Source organism: Cuculus canorus, chromosome 1, assembly GCF_017976375.1.
Source record: "Cuculus canorus isolate bCucCan1 chromosome 1, bCucCan1.pri, whole genome shotgun sequence".
NCBI lineage: Eukaryota > Metazoa > Chordata > Aves > Cuculiformes > Cuculidae > Cuculus > Cuculus canorus.
The window spans coordinates 197,626,541-197,643,817 of record NC_071401.1 but is presented as its reverse complement, the minus strand read 5'-3'; the positions used below and the strand labels follow the sequence as shown (position 1 = coordinate 197,643,817).

Genomic DNA, 17,277 nt, shown 5'->3' with positions numbered 1-17,277 from the left:
TTATCTCGCTAATGCATCTGTGAATGTATGAGTGATCATCTCATGAAAACCATCTATAAATTTGAAGGTTTCCAGATTCATAATTTCAGTAAAGAAATAATCTGATGATTAAATGAATGCTGAATTCTTCTATCTCACCTTTTAAAAGAAAGTGTATTCTATGACAAAGAGTTTGCAGCACCTTTAATCCTCCTTTATGTTATTTCCTTCTTTCCATTACATTTATTAGTCTCAGTAGAATCTTGAGAAAAGCCCTTTACACAAATCTGATGAAAAAGGCTTATCATAAATTATAGTACAAACCTGGAAGTTTTTGGTTAGGGTATGAAATTTAGTGTTGTGAGAAAGCAGTTATTTCATCAAATTAAGTGGTTTTTTTTCTTCTTTTAATGCGTAACCGTAATGACTCATTGACCCTTATTATGGGTAGTACAGGGAAATATATCTAGACTGGGAGGTTATTGAATGCTTGATGTTTGTCATTTTTTTTGTTGAAAATGGTTTGATTTTTAAAAGATCTTGTTTCTAAGTCCTGTTTCAAGATCTTGTTTTTAAATCAGTTTCTAACCCCTTTTTTACATCCCATGTTCAGAAACAGTAATTACAACTAATTTGCTATACTGTCTGACTTTGTGTTCACTTTAAAGACAGGAAATACACCAGTGTTTCTACTCATGGGTACTGAAGAGGAAAGAAGTTATTAGCTGGTTATCCCCTTATTTTATCTCTGCCTTTTCACTTATGTAAAATTACAATATGCATATCCATAGAAGTATAACAAAGGCGATTGTAGTAGTTCGCCTTCTTTCTTTTTTTTCCTACTTGCAGGCTTTTATTCCCTAAAGTTATTGTATTTAGAAATAGATGCCATCTTTAATTTGTGGTAGGCTGTATTTTTTTTTTTTCCGAAGAGACTAAGTATGAATTAAATTATGCATCAGAGTATATAAGGGATTAAACTAAAACTACCTGGCTTATTTGTCTTAGGATTTATTAGGTTGGGTTTAAATCTTAATTACCCTAGAGGTATTAGAGTGAACCTTTTTAAATGCACATCTTTATCCAAGGGGATAGAAGAAAATGTTTGGGTTTTTTTTATTTTTATTTTTAGTTAAAGCAGATGTTTTTTTACCAACACTTAATGAATTTATTTTTTTTTTAGCATTTATAAGCATTTACACTAATTTCTTCTGGTATGTCTTTGAAGGGTTAAATAAACCAGTATTATCAGTATTTTTTATTGATGTACACTGGGCAACAGGACTCCCTGTTCTTTCACTAGTGTCTTTTCAAAGTGTGTGGGACTAATATGAATTGAAGCTGTTCTTCAAATTTATGTTTCTAATTCCAAGAACTTGGTTTTAAGCTGTACAGTCAAATTTAGACGTTTAATTATAATTTTTTCTTGTTTTTTTGTGTTCTTACTCTACCTCATTATTTCATAAAAAAAGAATCCTCGTAAGTATCAATACAAGAAGGTTAACTGCAATGTAAAAAAAAAAAAAACACTTTTATATGTTGCTTCTTTTTGGTTGCTTTAGCGTGATTTGTATAAAATAGTAGTTATGAGAAGTATGCTGCTTCAAAATTCAAATAATCATCTTCGGCATAATTTCAGATTTTAAAACATGCCCCAGTACTTATGCAGTAATATATATTTTCAATGCAATCTGCTATACTAATTTTAACTTTGCTTCCAGTGGTTCACTGAAGAAAATGTTTGAAATATGAAGACCTTTAATAAAAAACTCTTTTGTTTTCTTTTCTGAGGGAGTTCATCATCTTTTAGAATCTCTGTAGCAAATAAAGTCATGGAACCAAGTATTATTTTTTGCTTTCATATTTTATGAACAATTGATTTGGAACTACTGATTTTCGGCTATAAGGGTAACTGTGATGATTGTCTAAATTAACATTACATTAATTTTTCATTATATAAAAAGCTGCATAAAACTAATTTCCCTCCCTATTTTTTTAAATAATTATTTATTTCGGAGTAGTTCATTATATTGTGTCCCCAAGTTCTAGAATTGATTATAGGCCTTCATTCTTCCCCGCTTGCCTAACCCCATTTTGGGCTACATCACAGAATCTAAGTTAGGTAGATTCTCTAGGAAGCCTTACGTACAGTCCTGGGGGTGCATCAAAGCTTCTGTGAAAGCAGCATTTCTGCATTGCTAGTATTAGACGTTGTTGAAAATCTTCAGATTTCCAGGTGGTTTTATTTTTTGTCTTTCATAAATGAAATGCAAACATCTCTTGTGGAAAAGCAGAGATTTCACAAATCACACATACAATTTTTTTACTGAAAAAGGTGTTTGACCAGTTGCTGGGGCTCATATTTTATGAACAACTCTTGGAATTCTAGCATAGGATTTACAGGGCAGATTTTCCTACAGAAGCCATTACTTAGTAGTGGTGACATGGAGCTTTCATTTTTGGCACTTGATAGACTTAAGGAGGATGTATATATTTTACCAACAAAATGACATAGATATCATTATTTACTGTTATTATCTGAGCATTCAGATATGTCTTGTTGCAACGTAAACACTTTTTGTTGTTCCTGAAGAATTTGAGTGAAGGATTATTTCCTGTGATGACAAGCTGACTTCAGCTATATTCACATAATCCTGAGTTGAGATTAAGAATTTAATTAGTCAATCAATAGACCATGTCTGTAAACTTGCTCTGTAGAGAGTCAAAAAGTGAGGGTAAGTTAGTGTTGGTGTGAATTTAAAATTCATCTGCGGGTGTTCTGAATGGTGTATTTTTCCGTGATTTTCTTCTATTTGATGAATCTATGTGTTTCTTCAAATCCTTGGACATAGAGGTTATAGAGACTAGTAACTTTGGATTCTGTGTGGTGAAATTTAGGAAGCCGTTAATACTACTCTGTATGTAATTTTTCACATTGGAACTGTTTTACACCTATAGGTGCGAAACAAGAACTATTGAAATAAAAGCAATATAAAGACAATGGAACCATCTAACTTTAGTAGGTGATAATATAAAAGTGCGAAAGAAAAAAAGATTATTAGGATAGAATAGAAGATAGAGTCACAAATAAAACATTTACAACATGGCCTTAATGTAATTTTTATATGCCTTTAAATGCTGAAACTGTTTGCCTTGAAAGGGGAATTAATGACAGTGAAGACTGCCCTTCACCTTTCCAGCTGCATAGATTTTGTAAACTTGTATACTGATACTATGCTAAAGTTTCTTATTTTTGCACATGGTCAAAAGTCATCCTTCTGTAAATTCAGCTTCAGGACTGTCTTGCTAAATCTCTTAATTCATGAACTGCAGCAAGTGAGTATTTACACCTTTCTCTTGTACCATTACTGGATAAAGAACAAAAATCAATATCTAGGGTATTTACATTGTATGTTGGACTCGCTTGCGTAAGTGTAAAGTATTACCTGGCAGCACAAGTGTATAACAGTGGCAAGATTCAAATTCTTTGTGTCGAACTTAATAAATAACTAAACTACTTGCTCGAAAACCAGCAACAAAGCAATCTGTTCTTGTCAGCTAGAAGTGGTTAAATTATGAAAAATTAACCTCTAAAGATATAACAGATCCATTTATCTAATTTGTGAACTGTACAGCGTTCAGTATGTTGTAGCACTGTGTGTCTCATATTTTCTCTAAGAGTAGTGAGATATGACCAATGTCATTGTTAGTTTATGCGTTATATACATAATATCTACAGACAGGATACTGAACTGCAGAATACAAATAGCCTAACAAATATCTAATACACAGGAGGAGGTGCATGAGGGGGATTTTGATTAACCTGTAAATGTATCATTTTTATGAAATGTAACATAGATGATTTCATGAAAATGCTCCCTTTTAAAATGAAACCACTAAACAAAAAAAAATTATAAAATGCAGAGAAGTGTCTGTATGGCTTTTTCTGGTCTAATTTTTCCCGAACAAAAGGTCCAAGGGAAGAGATTGCAGTGGGACTGGTTTTATGTAACATAATGTAACGTAAGGTGATATAACATTAACTTAAGGCAAGGAGGTGTGATGGAAGGAATATTCTTTTCTACTATGTTCTGAAAAGAAACAACATTTTTTTTTTTTTTTTAAGTTTAACAGATCATCTTGTGATGAAAAGCCTTGTGCTAAAAGTTCTAGCCAGTGCCACTCAGAGTTGGATCCTTTGCAGTTTCAAATGTTCTGCTAAAGAATCATATGGCTTTTTAAACAGATCAATTTATTTTCAGAACAGTAATTTGAATACAGCTGTGTACAAAGTAAAAAGCAACTGAAGAAAACAGAATATTTTGCTTCTTCTGTCTTACTTGAAGGATTCCCCAAGCTTCACATACTCCTCTGTTTACAATAATCAAGTAACAATTGAATAAACAATTATCTTTGGTCTTTAATGGTGAAAAGAATTTCCTCCTGCATCTGTAACACACTGAGGTCTGGAGTAGTTACTCGAGGTACCAGAAGAAAACCAACTGACCTGTGGTTAGGACAGTGTGTTGATGGGAAAATGCATTTTAAAGGAAAACGATGAGTTCATGTTAATAGCATTTACCTCAAAAGGGCAGTTAGCTCATTGATAATATTTCATGTTTGGATCTCAAAATGGTCACAAAGGAGAACGAACAACATTGTTATTTATGAAGTGAGGAAAACAATGGTTTATAAAGATTAACTGCATTACCTTGTAGCACATGCTACGGTACTTTTTTAGTGCAAGTAATAATTGTTGTTTTCTTACCCACTTGAAAAGTGATTACTGAAATTCTTCTCTGTTGGTATTTATAAAAGAAAAAAACATTTTTTTTACAGTCAACTTTTTATTTAGATACAGAAATCCAAAGATATTGCCAGAAACATAACTGAAAATATAACTAAAGGCTATTTTTAGAGATTAACAGAAATCACCTGTTTTAAACAAGCTGCTGGACATGAAGAAATGCAACTTCTTTTGTTATTTATTTAAAATCTTTAATGGGACTTAAAAAAGTGCTATGCACTAGTATGTATGTGCCCGTTTCGTGCAGAAATGCACATAACAATTGCTTGCTTTCATTCAAAAAAAGTATAGGGCACATTACAGTGTTTCTGTTTAGTGGAAAGCTACTACAGTGAACCTAGATCTTTGCGACTTTTAAATGGTTCAGGAATATATCAAGAGAAAACAAAACTGTATTCCATAGGAAGTAGTCTGAGTTTTCAAACTGCTGTAGATGTTATCCTGCCTGAAGCCTCTCACAGATTTTGTGATGGAAACTAGTAATCTTCTCCCTCTTTGCTTTGCTTGAATTACGTGGTACAGTGGTGTTTCCACAAAGCTGCCAGGATGCACTCTATGCTACAACAGCCAGACTGACTTGTGATGTATTTTCCCAGATTTTATTTTCACTATGATAGCTGAATACAATTAATGCACGTGCAACAAATATTTAGCCCACTTAGCAATGCCCACACGTTGTTGTATCTATTGCCTGCTAGAAGTCATAGTGCATAAATATCCTAATTGAGTAGTGAAATTGTTCTGTGCTTGTAAGAGAAACAGTTTACGGAAGTCTCTTATGATGTCTGGATTTTGTCCAGTATTGTCTGTACTTTTCTAGCTGTCTTTTTGAGTGACTTACATAGCTTACCAAGGAAGAAGCATTATATAGATATTGCATGCAGCAGAGAGCAAACAAGAGTCTGGGTTTCAGTGTTTCAAAATGTGTTTCAGTACAAATGATTGCTGGTGAACTTGATTTATGGTTTTCAAACTAACAATTACTTTTTCTTTATTTCTTTTACAGAATAATGATATAATCTATTACAATGCAAAAGATGATCAGAATGATGTAAGTAATATGTTTCTTTTTGTTTCATTGCGATTTCAGAAAATTAAGGGGCTGAAAAGATTAATTAGACTCTGAGAGTAGCATTTAAATATTTTGCAGAAGTGAGAAACCAGGAAGCTTAGAAAAGTCTTTAGACATTTTCTCCAAAAGCTAGATAATATTTTATGTTCTAGTTCTCAAGGTCTGGCTTGCCTCATTCAGTCTTCTGAGTTTCTGATCTGGTAGAGAGTGTGCTGGGAGGAAAAAAAATAATCCCGACAGAAATACCATTCACTTTTTAAAATATAAGAGAATTGTAATTAGAAGACTGGAGAATCAAAATAATAAATGTAAATAATCTACTTTACTCTAAAGGAACTATTTCTGGACCTATTTTTTAAGCTCATATTATCTTGTTCTGTATGCTTTGTAAGAAATCTTTCACATGAAAGGAAAGTGGATGTAAAATGTTACTCAGTATGTATTTCTGTGCACTTTGTGATCATTCATATGACTGTAAAAAGCTGTGGGGAAACTGAAAATTCAGTCCCAAGTTTTAGAGAAAATGTACGCTATTTCAGTTCCTGGTTTTACTGAAACACTTACTTCAAGTGGTTTGAAGTTTCCTATTGGTCTTTATCTGTAAAAATCTTAGTGCCTTCTGGGGAAAAAACAAGTTATCCTTACCTTCACTTGAGATAATATAACTGCTTGTCTTCATTACAGATTTAATTTATAGAACCATAGAAAAAAAATTGTAAATGTATTAATCAGATTTGCCAGCATGCTTCATTTGCACTTTTTAATCAAGTAATCTTCAGAGATTGATGGCATCGCTATTGTAATTGATGCTTCTGCTGTAGGGCAATTAAAGAAGGCATATAGATCATGTTGAGCAGAAATATTTGATATGCTTATGTAGAGTTTACAAGTACTGGAACTCAGATACAACAAACAAGTCTGCTGTCCTGATTTTTAAAATTTGCGTGCTTTAATATATATATGTATATATGTTGAAATACATAGTTTTCTTTCCTTCACAACAAACCTCAAATCAAAAAGTTAAAAGAAGGAGAAGGGGAAAAAAAAAAAGGAGTTTTTTATTTTGTTTTGCTTTTAATCTTTTTATTTAATTCTAAGTTTAGGAAACAATGTGAAGGGAGAGATACCAAGAAAGTTCAGCATTTACAAGTTGTGGTCACTTGACAGCTGTGCTTTCTGTCAGTCATTTAAGCTTTTTTGGCTACCTGATATGAACAAATGTTTTGACTGAAAGCAATACCATAAAAAAGTTCTCTGTGAGTTCTAATTACAGCGTGAAAGAGAGACCAGTCTCAGATATCTCAGCCACTGGTAACTTGTTGATTAAACATATCTGCTGAAGGGCGGGATTTGTTGTTCCTAGAGAAATAGACTCAAATTCTGTTTCTTCGCATCCAAAGACGAGCAACAAAACTGGTGAAGAGTCTGGAGCACAAGTCCTGTAAGAAGCAGCTGAAGGAACTGGGATTGTTTAGGCTGAAGAAAAGGAGGCTGAGGGGAGACCTTATTGCTCTTTACAGCTACCTGAAAGGAGATCGTAAGGAGATGGGTGTTGGTCTCTTCTCCCAGATAAACAGTGATAGTGCCAGCGAGGTTTAAACTAGATTTTAGGCAATATTACTTCACTGAAAGGGTTGTCAAGCACTGGAACAGGCTGGCCATGGAAGTGGTTGAGTCAACATCCCTGGGGGTGTTTAAAAGATCTGTAGATGTGGTGCCTGGGGACATTAAAAGATGTGTAGACGTGGTGCTTGTGGTGCCTTAGAGGAGGAGTTGGCACTGTTAGGTTTGTGGTTGGACTTAGAAGTCTTTTCCAACATAAATGACTCTATGATTCTTTGATTCTTGCAGGTTAGAAAAAATTAATATTACATAATGATGCTAAACATTACCCTCCTTCAGCTGCAATGTCAGAATTAATTGTTAATAATAAAGAAGTCTTATTTATATTATAGAAATAGAACATTTATTTTAGAGATGTAATTTACAGTCAGATTTGGTTCCTTCTAAAAGGCCCAGTATTTCAGGAACCACTAACATGCACTTCCTAAAAAGTCTCTTCCATATGTCTGGAGTTTTTCACTATGAAAAATTTTTATGTAAACATTTGTAAAAACTCTTAGTTGTAGAAATATTTTTCCTTCATCAGTAAGGATGAAGATGATTAAAGAACTGCTTATTATGAACCCAAGCAAAATTTCTATTCTAATTTGAGCCCTTTCTTCTAAATAGAAAGTTGTGGGAATGCTCACTGATGATTTGCAACTCATTAGGATGGTAAGAATCAGTTAAATACTTTTTGGTAAAATATTTTTGGAGCGTGAAAATACATGTATTTGTACTGGCACTGCCATGATGATCAGGAATGCAACTGGAAAGAAGAAGCAATAAGGATGAGATGGTCGGTGATCCCTATGTGATTTTTGTTGAGAAAACATATATCCAAGTCAAAACTACCATGCAAACTTCACAGATCCTTCTCTCCTGTTCCTACCTGAATAACTGGTGGAGTTCTGCTTCCACGTCTTTCGTCACTATTTGTGAAATGGATGAGACAGTTTAGGTGGTGACTTCTGTTACAGAGAGAGATTTTTATTAGAATCGTCTCAGAAGCACTGACTAGTAAAACTGCTTTTACCACACCTTCTTTGCTTTTCTAGCAAAAGTGGGCCTTCATTTAATCAGAGCACATGGTACTAGGCTTTTCTTTAGTACAAGTAGAAAAAAAAATAGCAGCAGTAATTTCTTTAGTAAAATTAGATATTTAAGTTAGTCACTGGGGATGCTTCTGGAGAGCTGTTCAGTTTATTCTGAAATAGGTGTCTAAGGTCAGCTGAAGCACTTCCAAATGTATATTTCTCTCTGTTGACCAAGTTCCTGTAATGGACCCTTTTAGATCTTAACTTCTAGATGTTGAAGAATTAGAAGAAATTAATCACACACATCCTGCCTGCCAGTCTTTATTTGTCTGCAATTATCCCTTTAAAATTATAGCTTGATCAGAATAATAATTGACTTAAATTCTGTGTATTTTTTTCTGATATATTTTAATATACTGTAGTACAGTTTGCTTTCTTTCTTCCTGTTTATATACCATATTCAGGAGATGCTTCTCTCTCATTTTTCATCTGCAGCCTGGATGGGCCTTTTTGAATCTAATGACTGTGTTTGCTTGCTTGGACTTCAAAAAAAAAAAAAAGGCATGAAGACCAATTGTTCTTTGGCCTTCCTATTTCTCAGTCTCTCAGATAAAACAATCAATTTGTAACCTCTTAGTCGATCAATCATTATTATATCTTTTGTTCTCTTTATTCTACAACAGCAATTAGATTCTACTTGCTTATTACCCCCACAACACTATAAAGTCTCAGTAGTTAATGATAATTAATGAGTTTTATCCTCACAACAAGGTAGGAGGTATTATATTCCAATATTTCATATCTCATAGGAAGATAATGGCCAAGCTTGTGATTTAATACAGGTCTGTCAGGTTTTCATTCACTGTCCTATTTCCTAGAGCCCTTTCAATTTGATATATTGCAGGCTGTGTGGTGCACTTTAATGTGCAGGTGTCAACTGCTTGTGTTGTATGACTCTTGGGACAAATGCTGCAGTGCTTTTATTGGACAGCTGCTTGGTGCCACATTAAGATGTCCTTTCCCATAAGTTTTAATATTGCGTTGCCTGTTTCCTCTTCTTGTCCATTGTAGCCTGCCCTGTTAATAGTCATCTTTCCTTCAGTGGTCAGTTCTTTCTTCTTGTTTTTGTACTGGTCTCCACTTTATTTCTACTGATTCCACATCTTCTTTATAGATCCTTTCTAAATCTAATTTTTATGTTTCCATATGTTCAGGTAATCTGCTACTCTGCTATGCACTGAGTTGCTCGATTGCTTAATTTTTATTATTCTTTGATTCCTTCCTTAATGATGTTTCCCTCATCTCCTCTTCACATCTTGCTCTTTTTCTTTTTCTTTTTTTTTTTTTTACTGTAATTTCTTGTAATGGTTTTATAAACTCCTTCCTGCACAAGCTACATCAGCATAAGGAAAAGAAGATCTGAAATTTTTCAGTGACATAACTGAAAGGACTAAGTGTTACAAATAAGCAAACAGATGTTTCCTTAAGGTGAAACCAGCCATGCCTCATTGGAACATTGCAGCTCCTCTTGTAGCTTGCACTCACTTGGCTTTAATTTGGAGCAGCCACTTGCATCTCCTGGCAAGAGCTGTGTCCCCAGTTAGCACAAGAGACTTCTTAGCGATTTCCTTCATGAAGTCCCATGCTGGATTGCAGTCATGACAAACAGAGCAGTTGTGCCGTTAGTAATCATGGATTAAGTGTGGAGTGTAGGTAGCTGCTCAAAATGTAAATTATTTCTGTGACTAGCATCGGGGTGTGAGTTCCACTACAGGGAAGGAATTTAATGGATGCTGATAGCTGTTTTAAGTATGAAAACCAGTTTTTTATTACTTTGTAGAACTTCAAGGGAGAACTCTTAAAAATGGTGAGTTATATTTGCCACATCGTTTAGATAGTATTCCTAATTCAGTGATGCCTTGGCTTTGTTTTGAATAATATGAGAAACATTAGCTCTCTCTGCTTTTAAAACTGCAGCATAAATGCAGCTATCAACTATTTTTAAAAATAATGATGATGAAGAAAATACATACCTACATCAAATTGATAACTGTTGTAGAACTAAGGAAGGATGATTAGGTGTGAATGTAAACATAATTTAAAAAAAATTGGTGGGTTTTAACATACTACAATTCCAGGTGTTTAAGGTGCATCAGGTGAAGAATAGGTAATTGATTCACCTGTTCTCTTGTAAGTGTTTTTTGAAACTCCCTAATCTTCATTGAGAAACATGGGAAAGTTATATATTTTGAAATGGAGAACTGAGAGATGTGAAAATCCCCTTACACAAGTCTTCTCTTTTCTACTATTTGATGGTATCAAGTATTGCAAAACTGGCTGTGATTTGCAGCTATGATTAACTTAGTAAGATGAAGTCTGATAATGAATTAGCCCAGGTTTGCTTGAAACCAGGTCTGAGCCTGCTCAAGGTGGGATCAAAGAAATGCTGTTGTGTTTTTTTCCTGCCAGCAGAACTCAGGAATTTTCTGGCTTTTCTCCTCATAAAATACATTGAAAAATGGCAGAATGACTTGATATATTGAACAAACAAGGTAGGGTTTTTTTTGTTGTTTTGGTTTTTTTTTACATTTTGTACCTGGGCAGGAGAAAAGAAGATTTTTCTCTGTAAGCCAGTGTCCCAGGAGCTGTGTGTTGGGTCAGATAGACATGGCACCTGAATACAGGTGGTTGAAAGGAGGTTCTGGATTGGGGCAGGGCAGATGGGGCCTCCTCTGAGAGGGTTCAAGTCTCAAAGGTAACAGCTATAAAGAGACTTTTCTGCAGACTGCAAGGGTGATACCAAGCTTCTGCAAGTCCAACAGCTGTCAGTTGCTGGATGGAAATGTGAGACTGAATTTAAAGACCTGCTCTGACAGTATAGAGAAATCCAGGGCAGGGATTGTGTTACCTGTTACATGTCATCCAGCAGATACAAATCCCTTTCTAGTTTTGGAAGGCATTTTTAACCTTATCTGTTAATACATACCTTTAGAATCCTCCCTTGTATCTGCATATATAAGACAAGTTCTATCTCAGTGCTTTGAGTTTCTGAATGTCAGCATACAAATAACAAAATGAATATCCTACCATCTGGTTTCAGCTACAGGTGGATTTTATAGCACCTTTTTTTTCCTGAGATGAAGCTTCTCTTTTTTTTTTTTTTTTCCCCTATATTTTATAGACAGTGGAGAACAGGCACTTCTGGTGGGAAATTAGTCTGAAATAATTTAGGGTGAATTTAAGTGCTAGGTTGTGGAAAACCTGATCTCCTTTACAACGGAGCAGCCTAGCGACGGTAGCCAGCCAACTTCCTTATCTAAAGTTGTGTGGAACTCTTATTCTGCTTTCACTGTATGCCATCTAATGTTTTTTTGACATTATAACATCACAATTAACTATGTGAAATAAATACAGTCACAATTATGATACATCATGTTTCTTTTTATCTTCTCTTTGTCCTTTACTCACTTTGTCCTTTACATCCTTTCTTTGATCCCCAGAAAAGAGTGTTAAAATTAGCCATAATGGATTTACCCCAGTTGTTATCATTTCTGATGAGTAAGTGGGCAAAGTATATTTCATACAGACTGGAAAGCGTAGTTAACTAACGTGACAGTAACTGTAATTTGTACGTCTGTGCCCTCATGAACGCACCAGTAAGTAGCCCTTGTATGTAAAGGTATAGCAGATCTTATTAGGGATCATTTTGGTTGTTGGTGTTCTTATATCTATGTTGCAACTATTTTTAGATTAATTTCCTTATCCTTCTGAGCTTACTAGTGTTTTTCAGTAGGACAAAATACTTCAGATAACTGATTAAATAATATTTACATGTATTCCCACACCTAGTTCTCGTATTTTCTGTTTCTCTTCTCTTTTGATGGTATGTTGTAGAATTAGGCACGTGAAAATTCCATTTAGCACTTGTTTTAGATGATTTTGTAGATGATTTTTTTCATTCTAAAATGTAAAAAAATGGGTTTTTTTTTGTTATGACTGTAACTAGTATTAGCTATACCGATAAATACCCTATTCTAGCCTTTTTTTTTTTTTTTTTTTTTTTGTATAGACGAAGGAGATACTTTGCCAGGGAAGTTTGTTCTTAGACTGACCTAAGCCATAAGAGTGAAAGAACATTTGTGCTATTGTAATTATGTCTTCCATTCCGAAGACTCTCAGAGTAGGAATGTTGATACATCTATATAGTGAACATTTTCATTAGAACAGGAATTTCTAATCTGTAGTAAATGTCATATTTTTCAACTAAATTTTCATTTTTATTAAAATATATAGTGAATACTAACCTATATTTTTTAGTACTGGCATGTAGTACTTGGAATAAATTATTACGTCTATAATACATATAAAATTTTATGAAATAAAGAGGGAAAATTTGGATGGTTTCCCATAGATGTCTTAAATTATTTCCATTTTCAGAAAATACTTCCCAATTGTTGCAGTTTGAGTCCTGAGAGTACCCCAAGCCTCTGTCCTGTGCTTCTCAAATATACAGTACAGTATATAACACAAATAACGTTTAGGTCAAGACATAAATATCTTGCTGTAGTGAAGATGTGGAAAAATCCTGTTATAAGTTACTACAAAGTATCCTATGATATATGGGAAGATGTAGCAAGCAGTAAAAACAGATTTTTGTGTTCTTTGGTCTTCTATCTTGTGTGTATCTATTTAAATATTTTCCTTTTTTATTGCAGTGTACTTTCCCCTTTCACATCTGGAATCCAGTCTTATAATTTCTAATATTGTGGTTTGGAGGCCATTCTTAATACAAAATGATTGTAGTATCATAGAATCATAGTACCATATTATCATAGTGTAGTCAGGGTTGGAAGGAAACTTAAAGATCATCCAATTCCACACCCCCTGCCATGGGCAGGGATATCCCACTGGATCAGGCTGCCCAACGCCCCATCCAACCTGGCCTTGAACACCTCCAGGGATGGGGCAGCCACAACTTCCCTGGACAACCTGTGCCAGTGTCTCATCACTCTCATGGTGAAGAAATTCTTCCTAATGTCCAATCTAAATCTGCCCCTCTCCAGAATATACCCATTCCCCCTGGTCCTATCGCCACAAGCCTTTACTAATAGCCCCTCTCCAGCTTTCTTTTGTAGCCCCTTCAGCTACTGGAAGGTCGCTATAAGATGTCCTCTGAGCCTTCTCTTCTCCAGGTTGAACAAGCCCAACTCTCTCAGCCTGTCCTTCTATGGAAGGTGCTCCAGCCCTCTGATCATCTTTGTAGCCCTCCTCTGGACCCGTTCCAACAGCTCCATATCCTTCTTACATTGAGGATTCCAGAACTGGACACAGTATTCCAGATGAGGTCTCACCAGACCGGAATAGAGGGGTAGAATCCCCTCCCTCGCCCTGCTGGCCACGCTGCTTTTGATGCAGCCCGAGATATGGTTGGCCTTCGGGGCTGTGGGCACACGTTAGCTCGTGATTGACACTGGCTGTTTTCGTACCACAGCTTTTTGCTTTGTTCACTGAGAAATGTATGCGTTTTTCCAAGTATCACTGGGAAACATCAGGTCTTTCCATTTCCAGGCATTATAGTAAGCTTGTGTCCAACCCATAGGGAGAAAAGTCATTCCTTTGAGCTTCCTGTTGAAATTATGTTCTATCACCACAGGAAGCAGAGGTTCTTGCTGTTTTATTTTTTGTTTATTTGTTTGTTTGGGTTTTTTAAAGTATTCTGGTTAAAAAACTGGGTGTCAGGTATATATTATTTTATTCAAATTTGTGCTAGTCTTCTCTTCTCCCAAATGAATATACATTCAAGGCTGCAATGAAAAATACATGATAATGAAATATATGACTGCCCCAAAGCTATCTCCTACCTGTGAAACAGACTTATGAAATAATAATGACAAGAGTGATAACTGTAGTTGTCAGTGGTCTAAAAAAGATGAGGATGTTCTTAATGTAGAGAGTCCTACCTTGAAGGCAAGTTTGCACAAAAGAGCAGTGCAAGAGCAGTCTCCCAATGGAGGCAAAGTTTATGCCACACAGAAGATCAGTATTCAGCCCTAAAGCTAGTGATTCATCAATTCAATGGAAAAATTCTTCCTACAGAATATTTTCTACTCATATCAATGCATGAGTGATAACAGTTGTAGTGAATGCAGTCTAATTATTTATCAGTAAATAAAAGCAACTCCAAAAGCTGAGCTTGTTACAGAGTATTTATTTGAAGGGGTGATTTTCTGTTAGTACTTTGTTGCCTGAGTATAGATAAAGATGTTGTCCAAGTGTTTTGACATGGAACTTTTAAAACACGCAGGTCACATTGATGTTTTTAAGTGGGTACAGAACAAAACAAATGATTGGATCTGATCTTGTCATATGACTGAAGGCAGAAGTAGGCTTTGAAAATTGTGAGTCAGATCAAAAAAACTGGAATGGACTGCTTACAGTATTTTAATAAGACTTGCTATTAAGACTCAAGATAGCTACATCACCAAAACTTTTCAGTTGTGTTTCCAATTTTAAGAAGTTAAAAAAACCCACTTTTATCTACCTATATATGACTGGCATTTAATTAGGGAAAAGCTGTATTATATTTATGTAAGCATGAATTAATGAGTGATATTTGAATAGTGTTAACCATTAGATAGTGTTAACTGATAGTAACCATTAGTGTTAACTCACAGAATCACAGAAAAAAATCAGATTAGGAAGGCTTCTGGAGGTCATGGAGTTCAGCCTCCTTCTCAAAGCAGGACTTTACTGTTATTAATGTTGTTATTGACACAAAAGATGGTACAAATTAAGAAGAAAGAACAGTAATCAGTTAGGATGCTGCAAGATGTACAGAATCTAGACCTAACCAGCGCGACTGAAGATAAGAATATGCTGTCAAACTGAATCAGTTGGTGACTTAGCAAAGCATGGTAAAGACAATGGCATCAGATGAAAAAAATCAAATTAATTAAATGTTCACATTCAGCAGGTATTATAAGTAGTTCCCAATGAAGCATTAAGATGATTTAACAGTTATTATTCTCCAGGGATGTAATCTTTAATTAGATGTGGAGGTGGTAAAAGGTAGGCAGTGTAATGTATTCTAATAAGAGTAGAACAGTGTCCATTTTGAAATTTAATTGGATGATGTATTGAAAATCTGAATTATCTAAAGTGCATTTTAGTCTTGAAATTTTAGATGACCAAGTATTCAGGACTTTAGTCAACAATATATATTTTACTTTACTTTTTACTTTACTTTACTTTTTACTTTACTTTACTTTTTACTTTACTTTACTTTTTACTTTACTTTACTTTTTACTTTACTTTACTTTACATGTTTGGGTATTCTAGTGGGATGTGACTACAGAAAATTGTGGGAGGCTATGGATTTTAAAGTTTTTTTTTGTGGGGTTTTTAAACAATTCACTGGGCTTTTCTGAACTGCTCATGACATTTTAATCAGCTATAATAAGATGTGCTTTTATTCTAATATGACCAGATATTCCTAGTGTTGAGTAATGACATCATCTTATTCTGTGAAGCCACTATTAAAGTCAGTGCTGAAGTAGGCTGTTCTGTTTGATATATGATAATTTAAGGGCAGGCAGGTAAATCTCAGTGAACATCTTGGTCCTAAACTCCGGAGTTTTCCCAGGCCACCACCCCATATAGAAGAGAGTCAAGTTGAGAGGTTTAGATGTGATTGTACGTCATGATTCCGTGGCTCCTGACCAGGAGACATATGGAGGTGTTGCCTAAACCTCCAAAGACAGAAGGGCTAGAAATAGCAAAGTCAAATTTCAGCTGGGGTTTGTGTTGCTGAGGGATGTAAAGAACACCAAGTGCTTCTTTTAGTACATTGATATCAAAAGGAAAGCTAAAGGAAGTTCTCAGTGGTGTGAAAACCTTGTGGCTAAAGACATAGCGAAGATGAGGTATTTGGTGCATTCATTGCCTCAGTTTGCTAAGTGTCTTAGCCTTGGAGCACAACTATGGGTAAAAGGCTGTTACGAGAGAAGATGATAGATTTAGGAACCACATAAGCATGTCAGACATACAGAAGTCCATGGGATGAGATGAGATGAGATGGATCCAAGGGCGATAATGTCATTATGAAGCAGCTCTACTTTATTCTTGAAACACTATGGGGATTGCGAGAGGCTCCTGATGACTTAGAGGGTGGGGAGGCAGTGTCACACATATTTAAGAACATAAACATGTCTTATATTTCTTATGCGCTTAGATATTTGAAATACACAGCTTCTTTTACTTGATATTGTAGTTAAAGAGAAAATAGGAAAAGACAAATGATTTTTTTCAAACTACAGAAGACTTTATTCAGCTGTGCTGTAGAGGTTAGCTGTAATCTGTTATTATGAGGAAAAAACATAACTTTTAATTATTTTCTGATTATTAAGTAAGAAATCAAGATTTCAACACATACTATGTCCAGCTAACTAAAATGTATTGTTGATTTAAGAAAAGACAAGCTATTTGCATAGGTCTTTACAACAAATTACGTTAATTGCTAATATCCATAGGTAACTTCAGATTTTAGAAAGTGATGCACTCGTGACTCATCTAAAATGCTATGAAGGTGCAATGGCTGTTAGAAATGCATTCTTGCTTCCTTGTCAAAATTAACTTCACTGTCTTGTCCTTAAAAAAGCAGTTCCCATCCTTCGCTTGCTGCAGGCATATTGCTGAGTTGAGTGCTTTAAGCGACATTTCATTTTACTCTGCCTGTCAGGTCCAGCTGTAACTTTTTAATGCGGCCACGAGCAGTGTTGGAG

At 35.0% G+C, this 17,277-nt stretch overlaps 1 protein-coding gene across 10 annotated transcripts in view; it reads left to right on the top strand.

Moving 5' to 3' along the window:
- Positions 1–17,277, top strand: part of CACNA2D1 (calcium voltage-gated channel auxiliary subunit alpha2delta 1) — a 399,914-nt gene that overhangs the window by 206,548 nt on the left and 176,089 nt on the right. For all 10 annotated transcript variants that reach the window (XM_054068845.1, XM_054068882.1, XM_054068852.1 and 7 more), the window contains exon 5: positions 5,793–5,837. In XM_054068845.1, coding sequence (XP_053924820.1) covers positions 5,793–5,837 — 45 coding nt within the window. The remainder of the gene's footprint in view (positions 1–5,792; positions 5,838–17,277) is intronic.